Genomic DNA, 14,034 nt, shown 5'->3' with positions numbered 1-14,034 from the left:
GATTTGGGATACATATGATGCAGAAAAGAGATGCCATGGGTGATATGATAGTGCAGCTTGAGTTTTATGATGACATTCGAGGTAAGCATGCGTTGGATCCTAAGATAGTGGAGTGGAGAACTGGAGTAGAGAAAGGGACAGTGTCTCGATTCTCCATTCACACAAATGGTAGTTTGAGGTTTGACGGTAAGTGGTGTGTTCCTAATGATGAGGAGTTGAAAAAGATTATAATGACAGAGGCACATTGCACACCGTATTCAGTACATCCAAGTGGTGACAAGTTATATAAGGATTTGAAGAACACGTTTTGGTGGCCTGGAATGAAGAAAGAGACAGCTGAGTTTGTGGCCCGTTGTTTGACATGCCAGAGAGTTAAGGGGAACAGCGACGACCACAAGGTAAGATTCAGTCTTTAACGGTACCTGAGTGGAAGTGGGAATCCATTTACATGGATTTTATCGTGGGTTTGCCAAAGAGTCAACAAGGTAATAACATGATTTGGGTAATAGTGGATCGACTGACCAAGTCAGCTCACTTTGTTCCAATGAAAGATACATGGACTAAAGCACAATTGACTATGGCCTATCGAAAGAACGTGCTTAAGTTACATGGAGTCCCTAAGGACATAGTGTCTGACAGAGATGCGAGATTTATATCAAGGTTTTGGAAAGAGTTGCAGGAATCGTTGGGAACAACTTTGAAGATGAGTACAACATTTCATTCTGCGACAGACGGACAAATTGAGAGAACAATCAAGACTCTTGAGGATATGTTGCGAGCTTGTGTGATGGACTTTGGTGGTAGCTGGGAACAGAGGTTGGACTTGATAGAATTTTCTTATAATAACAGCTATCACACTAGTATTGGTATGGCACCGTTTGAGGCTTTGTATGGGAGGAGATGTAGGAGTCCGATTTGTTGGGACGATAGTGCTGAGGCAGTGGTTTTAGGACCAGAGATGGTGCATGAGATGGTGGAACAGATTAAGATGATCAGGGAACGGATGAGGGCAGCTCAGGATAGGCAAAAGAGTTATGCAGATCTACATCGCCGGGACATAGAGTTTCAAGTTGAGGACAAGGTTCTTTTGAAAGTGTCTCCTATGCGTGGGGTTATGATATTTGGGAAGAAAGGCAAGCTAAGTCAGAAGTTTATCGGGCCTTATGAGATCTTAGAGCGAGTTGGGGAAGTTGCATATCGTCTGGCTTTACCAGCTGCGCTAGAGAGAGTGCATAATGTGTTTCATGTATCGCAGCTGCGGAAGTATGTGAGTGACCCGTCACATGTGTTAGAGGCAGAGAGCTTAGAGCTAGATGAGTCCTTATCATATCTTGAGGTGCCTAAGCAGATTCTTGACCGAAAGGTTAGGAAGACTAGGAGTGGCGAGACAGTTTTGCTTAAGATCCTTTTGTCTAACCACGAGACTGAGGAAGCTACATGGGAGCCAGAGGAAGCTATGAAAGAGCGTTACCCTTTTCTCTTTGATCAGGTATGTATGGTTACGGGGACGTAACCTTGTTTCTTTTAGGGGGGTAGGAGATGATCGCGAAGAGTTTTTAAGAGTTTTATAACCTTTTTGTATGTTGTGTCGGTATGTTTGTCGGGATGAGTTGGGTTAGTAACATGTTTTATGTTGAGTTTTGTTTTGGTTGTTGAGTCGGAAGTGTTGAGGGAGTACCTTTGTTTAGTAGTGGTTTGAACTTCGGGGACGAAGTTCTTTTTAAGGAGGGAAGACTGTAATACTCCGTATTTATGAGTCTTTGAGTACTCTATCGAGTAGGCCTTACTCTGTCGAGTAAGGGTAAGTTGCGTTTTAAAATAGTTTCTGACCTGTTAGGTACTCGATCGAGTAACTAGGATACTCGATCGAGTAAGTGGGTACTCGATCGAGTACCTTGGGTACTCGATCGAGTAGCCGGTTTACGGGGAGTTTTTCTCGGGTTTTGTTAATTATGCGATTAAGATATATAACCTTCTTCGTCATTATACTAAACACTTTTGCAAAACCTAATTTACTGTCAAAGAGAGAAAGCAAGCACATTCATCATCTTAATCGCATTGTTAGCAAATCCCGGAGTTTGGAAGGTCGGTTTTCATCGTTTGTTATACCGTTGAGATCCTTGCGTCAAGGGTAAGATCTATGTACCCTTTTTGTTTTATTTCCTTTAAGTTGGTTAAACCCTAATCTAGGGATTTGGGGGTTTTTGAGTAGTTTGTGATTTGGTAGCATTTGTATGTTGTATGATAGGAGGAGGTTTCGTAGAAGAAGCTTTTTGATACAAATTGTAGAGACCGTCGATAGTTGTGCTTTCCAGGTAGGATTTCCTACTCAGTATTAGTCCCATAATGGGATGATTGTTGATGTGTTGTAGTTGATTGAATAATATAGTAATTGTATTGTGACGGTTTGTTGATTGTGATTGTTTGTCTCTGGTTCTCGAGGCGTGTCCTCGGCTGAGTGGGGTCACTTGCGGGAGTGACTTCACGCCCTAGTTTCGCCCTTCGTGGAACCCGCCACGGAAGGGGATGTGCACATTAATGGACAGGGTTGTCGCTCATTATGGGGAGCGGGGATTTGGTGGGTACGGCAGTGCGGTCCCCATCGCGCGGATCGGTCCAGGTGGACGATCGGTGATTGAGATTGTTGGAATTGGTGGTTGTTGTGTGTGTGAGTTAAGGCGTCTTTTATCTTATTGTTGATATATATTGAGTTGTGTGATTAGTACCGACCGGTTGTTGTTTTGTAAAGCTCGGTGATCCATTCGGGGATGGTGAGCGATAATTGAGCGAGTTTGAGTTGAGTCTTTGGGATAGGCCGGGAGGTGCCACCGTCTGACGATAGAAGTCTTCCGCCGTAGTCTTTTAGTTTTATGACATTTCAAAGATTTCAAGACAGTTGGTTTTAAGAACTTGTACCCGTATTTTGGGATTTGGTTTCAGTTGTACTTTTCACTAAAGTTATATTATTTAAGTTGTTTCGTTATTGTCTTATGAATATCATGCCTCGGGCAACCGAGATGGTAATATCTTCATACCTGAGTGGTCCTGGTAAGGCACTTGAAGTATGGGGGTGTTACATATAGGATCTAAACTGAACTTAACTTAACTTATAGGATCTGAAGTTAACTTAAATTAAGTGAGGTATAGGATCCGAATCGAACTTATAGGATCTCGAATCGAACTTATAGGATCTCGAATCGAACTTATAAGATCTCGAACGAATCGAACTTATAGGATCTCGAATCGAATCGAACTTATAGAATCCGAATCGAACTTATAGGATCTCGAATCGAATCGAAGTTATAGGATCTGAAGTGAACTTATATTAAGTGACTTTAAGTCCAGAAGAATAGAGCCTTACTCATTTAATAATTACTCTCATTCCAAGCGAGCCCTATATGGAGGTAATGCATTACTTGAGGAGGGAGAGGGGGGGGGGGGGGTTATTACCTCTTAATGGATAGACTATTATACTATCTTCCTCCATTTCTATTTTCAACCTCCATCACTTTCCTCCATTTTCTAGTTCATTTAAACTATATTACTCCCTTAATAATTACTCCTATTCCAACGAGCCCTCAATAGTAACCCGATTCTAAGCTGTATTTGGATTCTCTCAATCCCTCGATTTACCTTGAAACTTGAGAAAAAATTGACAATCTCTCATTTATGTTGTCTTCTTACAAATTTTTCACAATTAAGGGCTTACTTGGGATGAGAGTAATTATTAAGGGAGTAATAAAGCCAAAATGAACTAAAAAATGGAGGGAATGGATGGGGTTGTTGGAGATAGAAATTGATAGAAATGGGAAAATATAGTGTAATAATCACTCCATTAAGGGAGTAATTGTTACCCACCTCCCCCTCCAAGTAATAATTATCTCCATATAGAGGTAATTATTTCTCCCTCACCTCCTCTTTCCACCCCCCATTTGTTCTTATTTTAACTCTCATTACTGCCTTAATAATTACTCTCATTCCAAGCAAGCCCTAATAGATAATGGAGAGGGAGGAAATGACGACTTCTTGATGTCAAGCTTCAAATGTATTATTACTCGGTTATTTAAAGTTCGTTTTTTTTTTTTTGGTCCCATGTTTACTCACTAAACAATCGTGACTCACTTTCAAGTATCACCAATCAAAAACCGACCAAGTGTTACCTATTATTTTTTTTTTAAAAGAAAAAGAAGAAAATGGTCCAAAGAGGCAGCAGCAATGAGGTGAACACATAGATAAGGCCATAAGGGAATAGGCAAAGATGAGATTGAGTGTGATCCCTTCTCATCTTCACCCTGCACCAATTAAATTCTCACCATTCTCAAACTCCATTAATTCTCCAAAGCTTTCTGCAGCACCAAAACTACAGAATGCAAATACAAGAAACTCCCTTTACACAAATCTCTTATCTTTTTCCATTTCACTCACCATAACTCTTTCCTCTCCATTGCCCTCCTTTGCACTCCCTTCTTTGTTTTCACAGCCTAAACCTCCTTCTTCTTCCACCACCCCTTTCTCTCAGTCCAAGAACTTGCCTATCGGCTTGGAAAACGGGTACTCGTCGTTATCCAATATTCACTTCTGTAGACTCTATTGTATTGGCTGGAAAAATCACATGTTATGTTGTCTTTTTCAAAACATTCATAATGTTATTGTATGGTAATATGTTGCGTATATCCGACCCCTTTGTACTGTTCCGACTTCCGAGCACGTAGTTATAACAAGTTCCCGTTGTGTATACCTTGTTAGTACTTACTAAAATGGATGAAATGACAATTAAACTAAAAATGATTTCATACTTGAGCAGTCCTGACGACTCGATCACTGATGGTAGAGTAGATGCTGGTAATCTTGTTGTTAATTTTGTGTAATGAGTATGCATTATTTAAGATGAAAATGTCTCTTTGGGAGTAGTCTCAACGAGTTAGGAACAAGTCTTTAACTCGACTTCAAATTAGCTTAATGACTGTGGTGACTGGTGATGCAGTAAAATAAGAGCATGCCCATCAGTTAATCCCAGCTGTGTTTCTACAAACCCAAAGTCTTCCAGTTTCGACTTCCCATGGCAGATTCCTGTCGATGCTACTCACACTGCTGTCCAGGTATATTTAACTCCATTCCAATTTTTATTGAAGAGACTAACTTCAATACTCTCACAACTGGAGAGTAATCAATCACATGTTTAGTGTTTATGAGATCATCAATCATGTTGTGCATCTACTGAGGATTATCAGTTTGCTTCTTTGAAGCTATCGAATGGATTGGCATTACCTGTGTGATGTTTCAAGTCTTCCTTGGTAGCTTAGATATATAAGAGCAAATAATATATCTTTCATGACAGAAGCATTTCTGACAAGCTGGTTTTGAAACAAACCTTCATCCTTGATATTACTGCCTGCAAAGGGCAGAATTTCCGAGTTGCCCATCATAAAAAATTATTTTGTGTCAGTATTCTATACCGGAGAGGTTTTTACTCACGTATTAAAGGGAAAAAGTTGTGTTTATTGCATTATTAGTTCAATGTACATGCCGGTGGAAACAAGCTTTGATCAGCTTTCCTGAGTTTCAGTTAGTTTGCAGTAGCCATACAATGATACAAGCTGATAAGGTGTTGCGTATGGAGTTTATAGACTATCTTACATTCTTACTGATCTATACTTAGAATAGCGAATTAATAGAATTATGTTTCTTTCAATAATAGTGAAATTGTATGAGCAAGCTTAGAGCAAAGTTGGTTGAGTCTGGTATATTTTTGGTCCACCTGTCTTTAAGTATACGGAGTTCCTGATACTGTGGTGATACCAATGATGCAGAAACTGCAAGAAGCGATTTTGAATACACAGAAGAATGCCATGATACAAGCTGTTGAAGACACGCCAAATGGTAACTCCGGCAAATGTAGGATAGTGTTTAATAACAATAATTACCAAGGGATGAGTATTTTTCGGATAATCTAAGTATCTAACACACGATATACAGGAAAATACATTAAAGCCGAGATTGATGGAGGGTTCGGGAGAGATGTGTTGGAATTCTTGGTAAAAGGAGACGTTGCTACCTATCGCTGCATGGCCACCAAAGTAACATATGTCTATCCCTTCACGACAGCTTTCGGGGATTCAAAGGGTCAGCAAGAGAGAATGAAGAAAATCGTAGAAGAGCTAGGATGGTACGCACCCAGTTTTGACTTAATGGATTAAATCCTCTCAAGATGAGGTCTGCTCAATCATTTTTTTCGGCACCACAATGATCTTATCTTTGAACATAGTCTCTCTTCTTTAATGTTTTTATCATTCTATATTGAATTTGATAGCTGGCAGTAGTTGGTTTTGTATCATCTACTGAAACTATTATTGGAATAACATTTCCTGTTATCCACCAGAAGTATTGGTAACAGTGTCAGAATTATGAGTTCTGAGACTGCTGTTCATTTCCTTATCTTTGCTGTCTCACAAGTATTCAGCATAATCCGTCTCACGGAGCCATTTAATTTCATTGTATTCGCGAGGCTAATAACCTACAAACTCTCAGGCCAAACACAGACATTTTCACTGTCTCCTCAGAGACGCTGCTATGCGAAAGTGTGAATCCATGGTTTCAGCCTCCATCTTAAAGGAGGTGAAACAAAAGCTTCAACTGCATTAACAATAAAATATTACTAACTTCTGCAAGTGTACAAACATTTTTTAATATACAAAATATTTATCTAAGCCACTGTGCAATATAAAGGCCTTTATTGCTGCAATGATTAATTTAAAACTCGAACCTAAAACGATAAATAATTTAATATGGAGTCTCAAAAAACGCCATCAGAAGTATGTGGACTTACAGTCCTTATCCCGAAAAATAAACTAAAGTGTCACTCTCATACTCCCCACCAGCCTGGCAGGACAGGAAAAATGATTAAAATTATAAAAGATGCTTTCAATCATCAACTGCTATTTGGTCACCTTACAGTTTTGCACCAGAGAAAAAGAGAGTGAAAAAATGTTGACAAGAAAAGAGAAAGTGAAGGCATTTTTAAACAACAGATGGCTAGTATTTGCAGTATCTATGTGGATACAGTCATGTGCAGGAATTGGGTATATGTTTGGGAGTATTTCTCCAATTATAAAGAGTGCTATGGGTTATAATCAGAGACAGGTTGCTATGTTAGGTGTGGCTAAGGATTTGGGAGATAGTCTCGGTTTTATAGCCGGTGCTTTGTCTGAGTTTCTGCCATTTTGGGGTATTTTGTTAGTTGGGGTTGTGCAGAATTTTGTTGGGTATGGCTTAGTTTGGCTTATTGTTACTGATAGATTGCCTGCTTTGCCTTTCTGGGTGGTATGTTTCTCTCTTCTCCGACTGTTTTTATTTTTCGGGGCAGTTTTAACTTTTAATGTTCGGTTTTTGTACTCAGTTTGATTGAATTCTACTTATTAAACACATGGTTGGATGAAACTTGGAGCGGACCATATTAAACTTGGTCTGGTACAGACTTAAGTTTGACAGTACAGGATTGTCTTCGTTAATAACTAAATGAACAGTCCTAGGTATATTCTAATAAGAACTGTAAGTGGTAGTTTGTCATTTACCCCCACAGACTAGCACGCATGCCTCAGAGCTTAAGTGTACTTTCAGCAATCCCGTAGCATTCGTCTCAACTCTTTTGCCATTTCCCCCTTCTTTTTATGATTGTATAAAATCTAGTATTCTAGCCTTTGTTTGACTATGGTATGTAACTCAGAATGTTAAACTGGTAACTTGCAGCTTTGCATATGCATATTTGTTGCAACCAATGGCGAGACTTACTTCAATACAGCCGCTCTAGTGTCCTGTGTACAAAACTTTCCCAAAAGCCGGGGTCCTATAGTGGGGATTCTCAAAGGATTTGCTGGCTTGAGTGGTGCAATTTTGAGCCAAGTGTATCATATGATCAGTTCCACTAACAACGACTCCATCATTTTAATGGTTACAGTGGGTCCTGCAGTAGTTGTTCTTTCGCTGATGTTCATCATCAGGAATGTGGAAGGTCACAGGCAAGCAAGGCCTTCGGATGCCATGAGCTTCACTTTTGTCTATGGTGTTTGCCTTTTGTTGGCTGCTTATATCATGGCTGTCTTGCTCGTAGAAGACTTCACTGAATTAACCGAATCTTACATGATATTGTTCTCAGTGATCTTATTTGTCATTTTGATTCTTCCTATAATTATCCCTATCATATTAACATTCTTCTCCAAGCCAGCATATTCGTCAGTTGAAGAGAACCTTATGTCGGACCCTCAAGTTCCCGAGTCAAGTAAATCAAAACAAGACGAACCAGAGATTCTTCTTAGTGAGGTTGAAAGTGAGATAGAAACCGATGATGAGAGAGAAGGAAAGGGAGATGCAAATTTAAATAGAAGAAAGAGAATTAATCAATTGCAGTCTAAGCTCTTTCAAGCAGCAGCTGAAGGAGCTGTCAGAGTCAAGAGAAGGCGAGGTCCTCACCGAGGAGAGAATTTCACCATGAGGCAAGCGTTGGTGAAGGCTGATTTATGGCTAATGTTTGTGTCACTAATGCTTGCAGCTGGAACAGGTGTGACGATTATCGATAACTTGGGTCAAATGTGCCAGTCTCTTGGATACAATCCGAGGATGTTCGTGTCTATGATCAGTATATGGAATTTTCTTGGTCGTGTGGGGGGTGGTTACTTCTCTGAGATAGTTGTCAGGTCTAGTTTCTGCTCTTTTAACTCTTCTATTATCTAATCAGACCGTCTTCTATGAGACTTGTCTTGTTACCCGAACTCATTCTTTCCTATTTTGTCACTTCAGAAATTATTCGTACCCTAGGCCGGTAACCATGGCTATATTTCAAGTCATTATGGCGATTGGGCTTCTGTATTACGCGCTAGCATTGCCTGGAGCAATTTATGTTGTGACAGTGCTGGTTGGACTTGGATATGGAGCTCACTGGGCTATAGTACCAGCTACAGTATCAGAGCTGTTCGGGTTGAAAAGCTTTGGAGCTCTGTATAATTTCCTGACGATGGCAATGCCCGTTGGATCTTTGGTATTTTCCGGTGTACTCGCAGGTCGTATTTATGATTATTATGCCGAACAACAAGGTGGCCATAGTCAACCTGGCCAAGACGATGATGCACTTACTTGTACCGGTAGCATATGCTTTTCTATAACCTGTGGTATACTGGCTGGAATTGTTCTTATTGCAGTAGTAACTAGTCTTATTGTCGTTCGTCGAACAAGGACTGTTTACTCTCATCTGTATGCAAATTTGTAAAAGTTTAAGTTACATAAGAGCCAACATGGATGAGGAACTTATTGAGGATGACCATAATTATTTTTTCTACTGCGCACTGTCAAATGCGCTATATTAATATACTTCCCCGCTTTGGTCATTTAATTATCTTTTAGTACATTTTTGGGTGTCTTATTTATCTATTTAACATTTTATTTTGAAAATGGTTTCATCAAGTAAAGGAAACTCAACCGAAGCAACAGCAAAAAACGATCAGGTTAATCGGAAATATACAAATGTCGTATAAGCTCATTATGGTTCATGGAGCAAGGATCACTTTCGAATATCCATCATATTTTCATACCATAATACAGTAAAATTTAACCATATCATAATCAAATTTTACCATATCATACTCACTCTGTCCATTCAACTGTTTACCTTTCTAAGCGAGGGAAGATAAATAAATGACGAACGAGACAAAAGTAGTTGATACATATCACTAACTCACAAACAAATACACCAAGGATAATCATCATTATTATTACAGAAATTGTATAATCTTACCGGAGACAGAAAATACAAGAGACAAGAAGTAACCGATGATGAAAAACAAACACAACATTCATTCATCAGTTCTACGTCTTGGGAACAAACAAAAGGTTCTCAAAATAGCAACATTACAAGTTTACAACATAACAAGTACAGTACTAAAAATCTGAAAGCAGTAGAAACAACTAACTTCTGAGATTGATACACACAAAAGCTTAAGCTTTATGGTCGATTCAAACTACTTAAAATTCATCCGTCTCCCATACAAATCTCAGCCTCTATAGATAGATAGATAGATAGACGGGTTCCAACTTCAAACAACCTACTTTTATCAATACTTTATTCTTCCATCACCCTCGTTGATTATATCTTTGAATGCGGCTCCACTAGGGATCATAGGCAACACATGTTCCTGGTGTGGTACGATCACATCAAGTAGGTATGGTCCTGGAGTGTCCAACATAGTTTGAATAGCGGCCTTCAGGTCAGCCACCTTGGTCACGCGAGCACATGGAATGTCGCAAGCTTCTGCAAACTTCAGCATATTTGGGAAGATGGCCTCTGTATTCTCAGGGTTCCCTAAGTACGTGTGGGCTCGGTTAGCTTTGTAGAATCTATCCTCCCATTGAACCACCATTCCCAAATGCTGGTTGTTCAACAGCATAATCTTCACAGGTAAGTTTTCCACTTTAATAGTCGCCAACTCTTGAACATTCATTATGAAACTCCCATCACCATCAATATCCACAACCACCGCATCAGGCCTTGCTACAGCAGCCCCCATGGCAGCCGGAAGCCCAAATCCCATTGCTCCAAGCCCACCGGAGGTCAACCATTGTCGAGGTTTATTATACTTATAATGCTGAGCAGCCCACATCTGATGTTGTCCAACACCCGTGCTTACAATGGCTTCCCCTCGGGTCAACTCATCGAGAACCTGAATAGCATACTGCGGAGGAATTGCATCCCCAAACGTCTTAAAACCCAAAGGAAACTTCTTCTTCTGCTCATCCAACTCCTCCCTCCACTCAGAAAACTCAAACTTACTCTTCCTCACCCTCGCCTCCAGAATCTTATTCAAACCTACCAACGCAACCCTAAGATCAGCACAAATCGACACATGAGGCTGCTTATTCTTCCCAATCTCCGCAGAATCAATATCAATATGCACAATCTTAGCCCGACTAGCAAACGCCTCCAACTTCCCCGTCACACGATCATCAAACCTTACCCCAAACGCCAACAACAAATCGGCCTTATCAACAGCATAATTAGCATACACAGTCCCATGCATTCCCAACATTTGCAAAGACAAGTCATCACGACAAGGATACGACCCCAACCCCATCAAAGTACTGGCTACCGGAATCCCAGTCAACTCAACAAACCTCCTTAGCTCCTCACTAGAATTCAAACTCCCACCACCAACATACAGAACCGGCTTTTTCGCCTCGCTAATCAACCTAACAATCTGCTCCAAATGCTCATGATTGGGCAACTTAGGCAACCTAGAAACATACCCACTTAACTCAATTTCCTTCTCCCAATCAGGAACAACAAGCTGCTGTTGAATATCTTTGGGAATATCAATTAAAACAGGACCGGGTCGACCCGAATTGGCCAAATAAAAAGCTTCCTTAACAATCCTAGGAATATCATCAACATCCAACACTAGATAATTATGCTTAGTAATTGACCTGGTTACCTCTACAATTGGGGTCTCCTGGAAGGCATCAGTACCGATCATTCGTCTCGGAACTTGACCCGTTATTGCAACGAGTGGGATCGAGTCAAGCAGCGCGTCAGCGAGTCCAGAAACCAAGTTAGTAGCCCCTGGTCCAGAAGTAGCAATGCAGACCCCCACTTCCCCAGACGCGCGTGCATATCCCTCGGCAGCAAAAACACCGCCTTGTTCATGCCTAGGGAGGATGTTTCGGATAGTACCTGAGCGCGTGAGAGCTTGGTGAATTTCCATTGATGCCCCTCCAGGGTAAGCAAACACGTGGCGCACACCCTCACGTTCTAGAGCTTCGACCAACACGTCGGACCCTTTTCTCGGCTCATCAGGGGCAAACCGGGAAACAAAATGTTGGGTTTCGTTGTCGTCGGCGAGTGGTTTTGGTATTTGCGGCGCGTGAGTAGGGGTAGCGCGTGGGGGTTTGGGGGTGGAGGATGCAGAGGAGGAGATTTGAAGAGGGAGAGGGCGACGGTGAGGGGTAATATGGGTACTGGGAGGGAATGGAAGGGTAAAGATGGAATTTTGGTGAGGTTTGAGAGGGGTAAATGTGGAAAAAGTGGGGTTTGTAGAGGTGGCAGCCATTGTTGAAGGAAGAGGAAGAAAGCTGGAAATGATGAAGATATGAAGGAAGCAGGGAGATGGAGGGAGTTAATAGGGTTTATGTATGTGGAGGCGCTCGACTTTAGTGGAGAATGAAATTACGTAAATGACCCTGAGGTTTGTAGTTTGTTGAAATGGCACGTGGTAAGTGTGTGGTTTTGTGGCCAAGTTTGTTTGTGTGGATCAAAATTGTTTCATATTTGTGGAAATGCAATTTCCTTTTATAATGGGAGGATGGATTAGGCAAATCTTCCCTTTTGATCCAAACATAGTTGGCTTAATTGAGCTGACATAATTGATTTTAATACTAAAAGTCTAAAACTTAGAAAAGACGGTCTTTTAATAATATAATTACCTGAGATTTTAACTGGGTATAATTATAATTAGACTTTGTCAAAAGTACGGACTAGTCCGCCCTGCCTGTATTGTTGTGTCGACAATTTTGTAGTGATCATAGCCCCAGTGTGCAACTTGTTCATTATCCGGCTCACTTAGAGAAATATGGTTCTCAAGTCGGGTTTGAGCTCATATATCTTGAGCTCGACACGACTTGTCGACTTATGCAACACATCCAATCAAATGGGCCAGTTCGGGACCTGGTTGGAAATGCCCAACTCCGTAGCCTAAGTCTAATTATAATTCGAAAATATTGTATTTATCAAATAGTGTAGTGGGCGATGTCTTAATCGAAAAGATATTAGAATACATGGCCATGTATTATAGAGTACAACAATTCACAATGTGATTAATTAGATGGAAGAAGAGCATTAATAAATGAACCAAGATGGAAGAAGAGCATTAAGGCATTAATATAATTAGGAAGATCACGGGACTTGGCAACTAGGAAGTGCTGCGGTGTTAGTGACTACTGACTAGTGTGGTGCTATTAGTCGGTCCAAATTGAAAATGAACCAAGATGACAACATGAGATCCGCTTTTTCTCCTTTCTTTTTTATTCAATTCAAAGTTTAATCATCTATAATCTACAATCTACATTACCTAATTGTCTGATTTTTTTAATTGCTGAATGATGTGAGATTGTGAGCCCAAATCACAACTAATTTTTTTGGTACAAATGAGGAGCACATGTCCCGAGTTTAACTACTACGAGTAGCTATTACACGAAAAATAGTTATTCATTTTTTTTTTTGGAGGGTAAGGGAATAGCTATTCTTTTGATTTGCCCCCATGTATTACGTATTTACTTTCCCTTTTTTTTTGTGCGCAAGAGAAAATATATATAATCTATTATAAATAAACAAATACAGAGTATAATTTAAAATAATTAGTTATTAGTTATAGACCTGACAAAAGCAACTCGACCCGAAAAGGCTGACCTGAGACTCAAAATTGACCCGAACTACATAACCCGAAAGTGGCCCGAAACCCGAATTGATCTGATCTGGCCTGAACATGACCCGAGCTTTCTTAACCTGTAACTGGTCTGACCTGAAAATGACCCGAACTGAAACCACCCAACCCGAATATGACTCGACAAAACATAACTTTAATTTAACCGAAAAACTTGAACACAAAAATTTCTCTCTTATTCATTGACCCGAAAATGACCTGACCCGAAATAACCCGACCCGCTTATTCCGAAACATATCCGACAAACAAACCCGGAACAGACCCGAAATCTGAAATGACTCGACCTAAATTATCCCAAATCAACGAGAGACACGACCTGACTCGAACAAACCCGGCCCAAACTCAACCCAATTATCCGTTTAGACGTTTACTAGGTCTTATTAGTTAGAGATGATTTGAACATGAGACATATCGTCCCAAATCACAAATTGTATGCCTCAAACTCTTTTGATGGGGCTCTGATAATTTGTTCAATGGTTTTAAATTTCTTCCTTCGCAATGCTAAGGCTCTTTTCCGTACAGCTGTTGCTCTTAGAGGTTTGAATAGATTAGCAGA

At 40.4% G+C, this 14,034-nt stretch overlaps 3 protein-coding genes across 3 annotated transcripts; 2 read left to right on the top strand and 1 right to left on the bottom strand.

Annotated features, from left to right (window-relative positions):
* The first annotated feature begins 4,130 nt into the window (after window positions 1–4,130).
* Window positions 4,131–6,433, top strand: LOC141653366 (thylakoid lumenal 17.9 kDa protein, chloroplastic). The gene is made up of 4 exons (XM_074461101.1): window positions 4,131–4,551; window positions 4,985–5,099; window positions 5,811–5,880; window positions 5,977–6,433. The coding sequence occupies exons 1-4, from the start codon at window positions 4,259–4,261 to the stop codon at window positions 6,195–6,197; spliced, it is 699 nt and encodes a 232-aa protein (XP_074317202.1). The 5' UTR covers window positions 4,131–4,258; the 3' UTR covers window positions 6,198–6,433.
* Window positions 6,434–6,852: 419 nt separating this feature from the next.
* Window positions 6,853–9,385, top strand: LOC141653365 (protein NUCLEAR FUSION DEFECTIVE 4-like). The gene is made up of 3 exons (XM_074461100.1): window positions 6,853–7,320; window positions 7,747–8,690; window positions 8,794–9,385. Exons 1-3 carry the CDS (start codon window positions 6,916–6,918, stop codon window positions 9,257–9,259), a joined length of 1,815 nt encoding a protein of 604 aa, XP_074317201.1. The 5' UTR covers window positions 6,853–6,915; the 3' UTR covers window positions 9,260–9,385.
* A 350-nt stretch (window positions 9,386–9,735) lies between these two features.
* Window positions 9,736–12,300, bottom strand: LOC141653364 (acetolactate synthase 3, chloroplastic-like). Its single transcript, XM_074461099.1, has one exon. The coding sequence runs from the start codon at window positions 12,087–12,089 to the stop codon at window positions 10,101–10,103; it is 1,989 nt and encodes a 662-aa protein (XP_074317200.1). The 5' UTR covers window positions 12,090–12,300; the 3' UTR covers window positions 9,736–10,100.
* Between the last annotated feature and the right edge of the window lie 1,734 nt (window positions 12,301–14,034).

Source organism: Silene latifolia, chromosome 4 (assembly GCF_048544455.1).
Source record: "Silene latifolia isolate original U9 population chromosome 4, ASM4854445v1, whole genome shotgun sequence".
Lineage (NCBI taxonomy): Eukaryota > Viridiplantae > Streptophyta > Magnoliopsida > Caryophyllales > Caryophyllaceae > Silene > Silene latifolia.
The sequence above is the reverse complement of the archived record's forward strand: the minus strand, read 5'-3'. Positions and strand labels throughout refer to the sequence as shown.

Bases quoted from the DNA above. Each gene is read 5' to 3' on its own strand.
- LOC141653366 (XM_074461101.1), top strand. From the start codon at position 4,259: ATGAGATTGAGTGTGATCCCTTCTCATCTTCACCCTGCACCAATTAAA. The intron at 4,552-4,984 runs GTACTCGTCGTT...CTGGTGATGCAG, and splicing joins CCTATCGGCTTGGAAAACGG to TAAAATAAGAGCATGCCCAT. The intron at 5,881-5,976 runs GTAACTCCGGCA...CACGATATACAG, and splicing joins TGTTGAAGACACGCCAAATG to GAAAATACATTAAAGCCGAG.
- LOC141653365 (XM_074461100.1), top strand. From the start codon at position 6,916: ATGCTTTCAATCATCAACTGCTATTTGGTCACCTTACAGTTTTGCACC. The intron at 7,321-7,746 runs GTATGTTTCTCT...GGTAACTTGCAG, and splicing joins CTGCTTTGCCTTTCTGGGTG to CTTTGCATATGCATATTTGT. The intron at 8,691-8,793 runs GTCTAGTTTCTG...TTGTCACTTCAG, and splicing joins TTCTCTGAGATAGTTGTCAG to AAATTATTCGTACCCTAGGC.
- LOC141653364 (XM_074461099.1), bottom strand. From the start codon at position 12,089: ATGGCTGCCACCTCTACAAACCCCACTTTTTCCACATTTACCCCTCTC.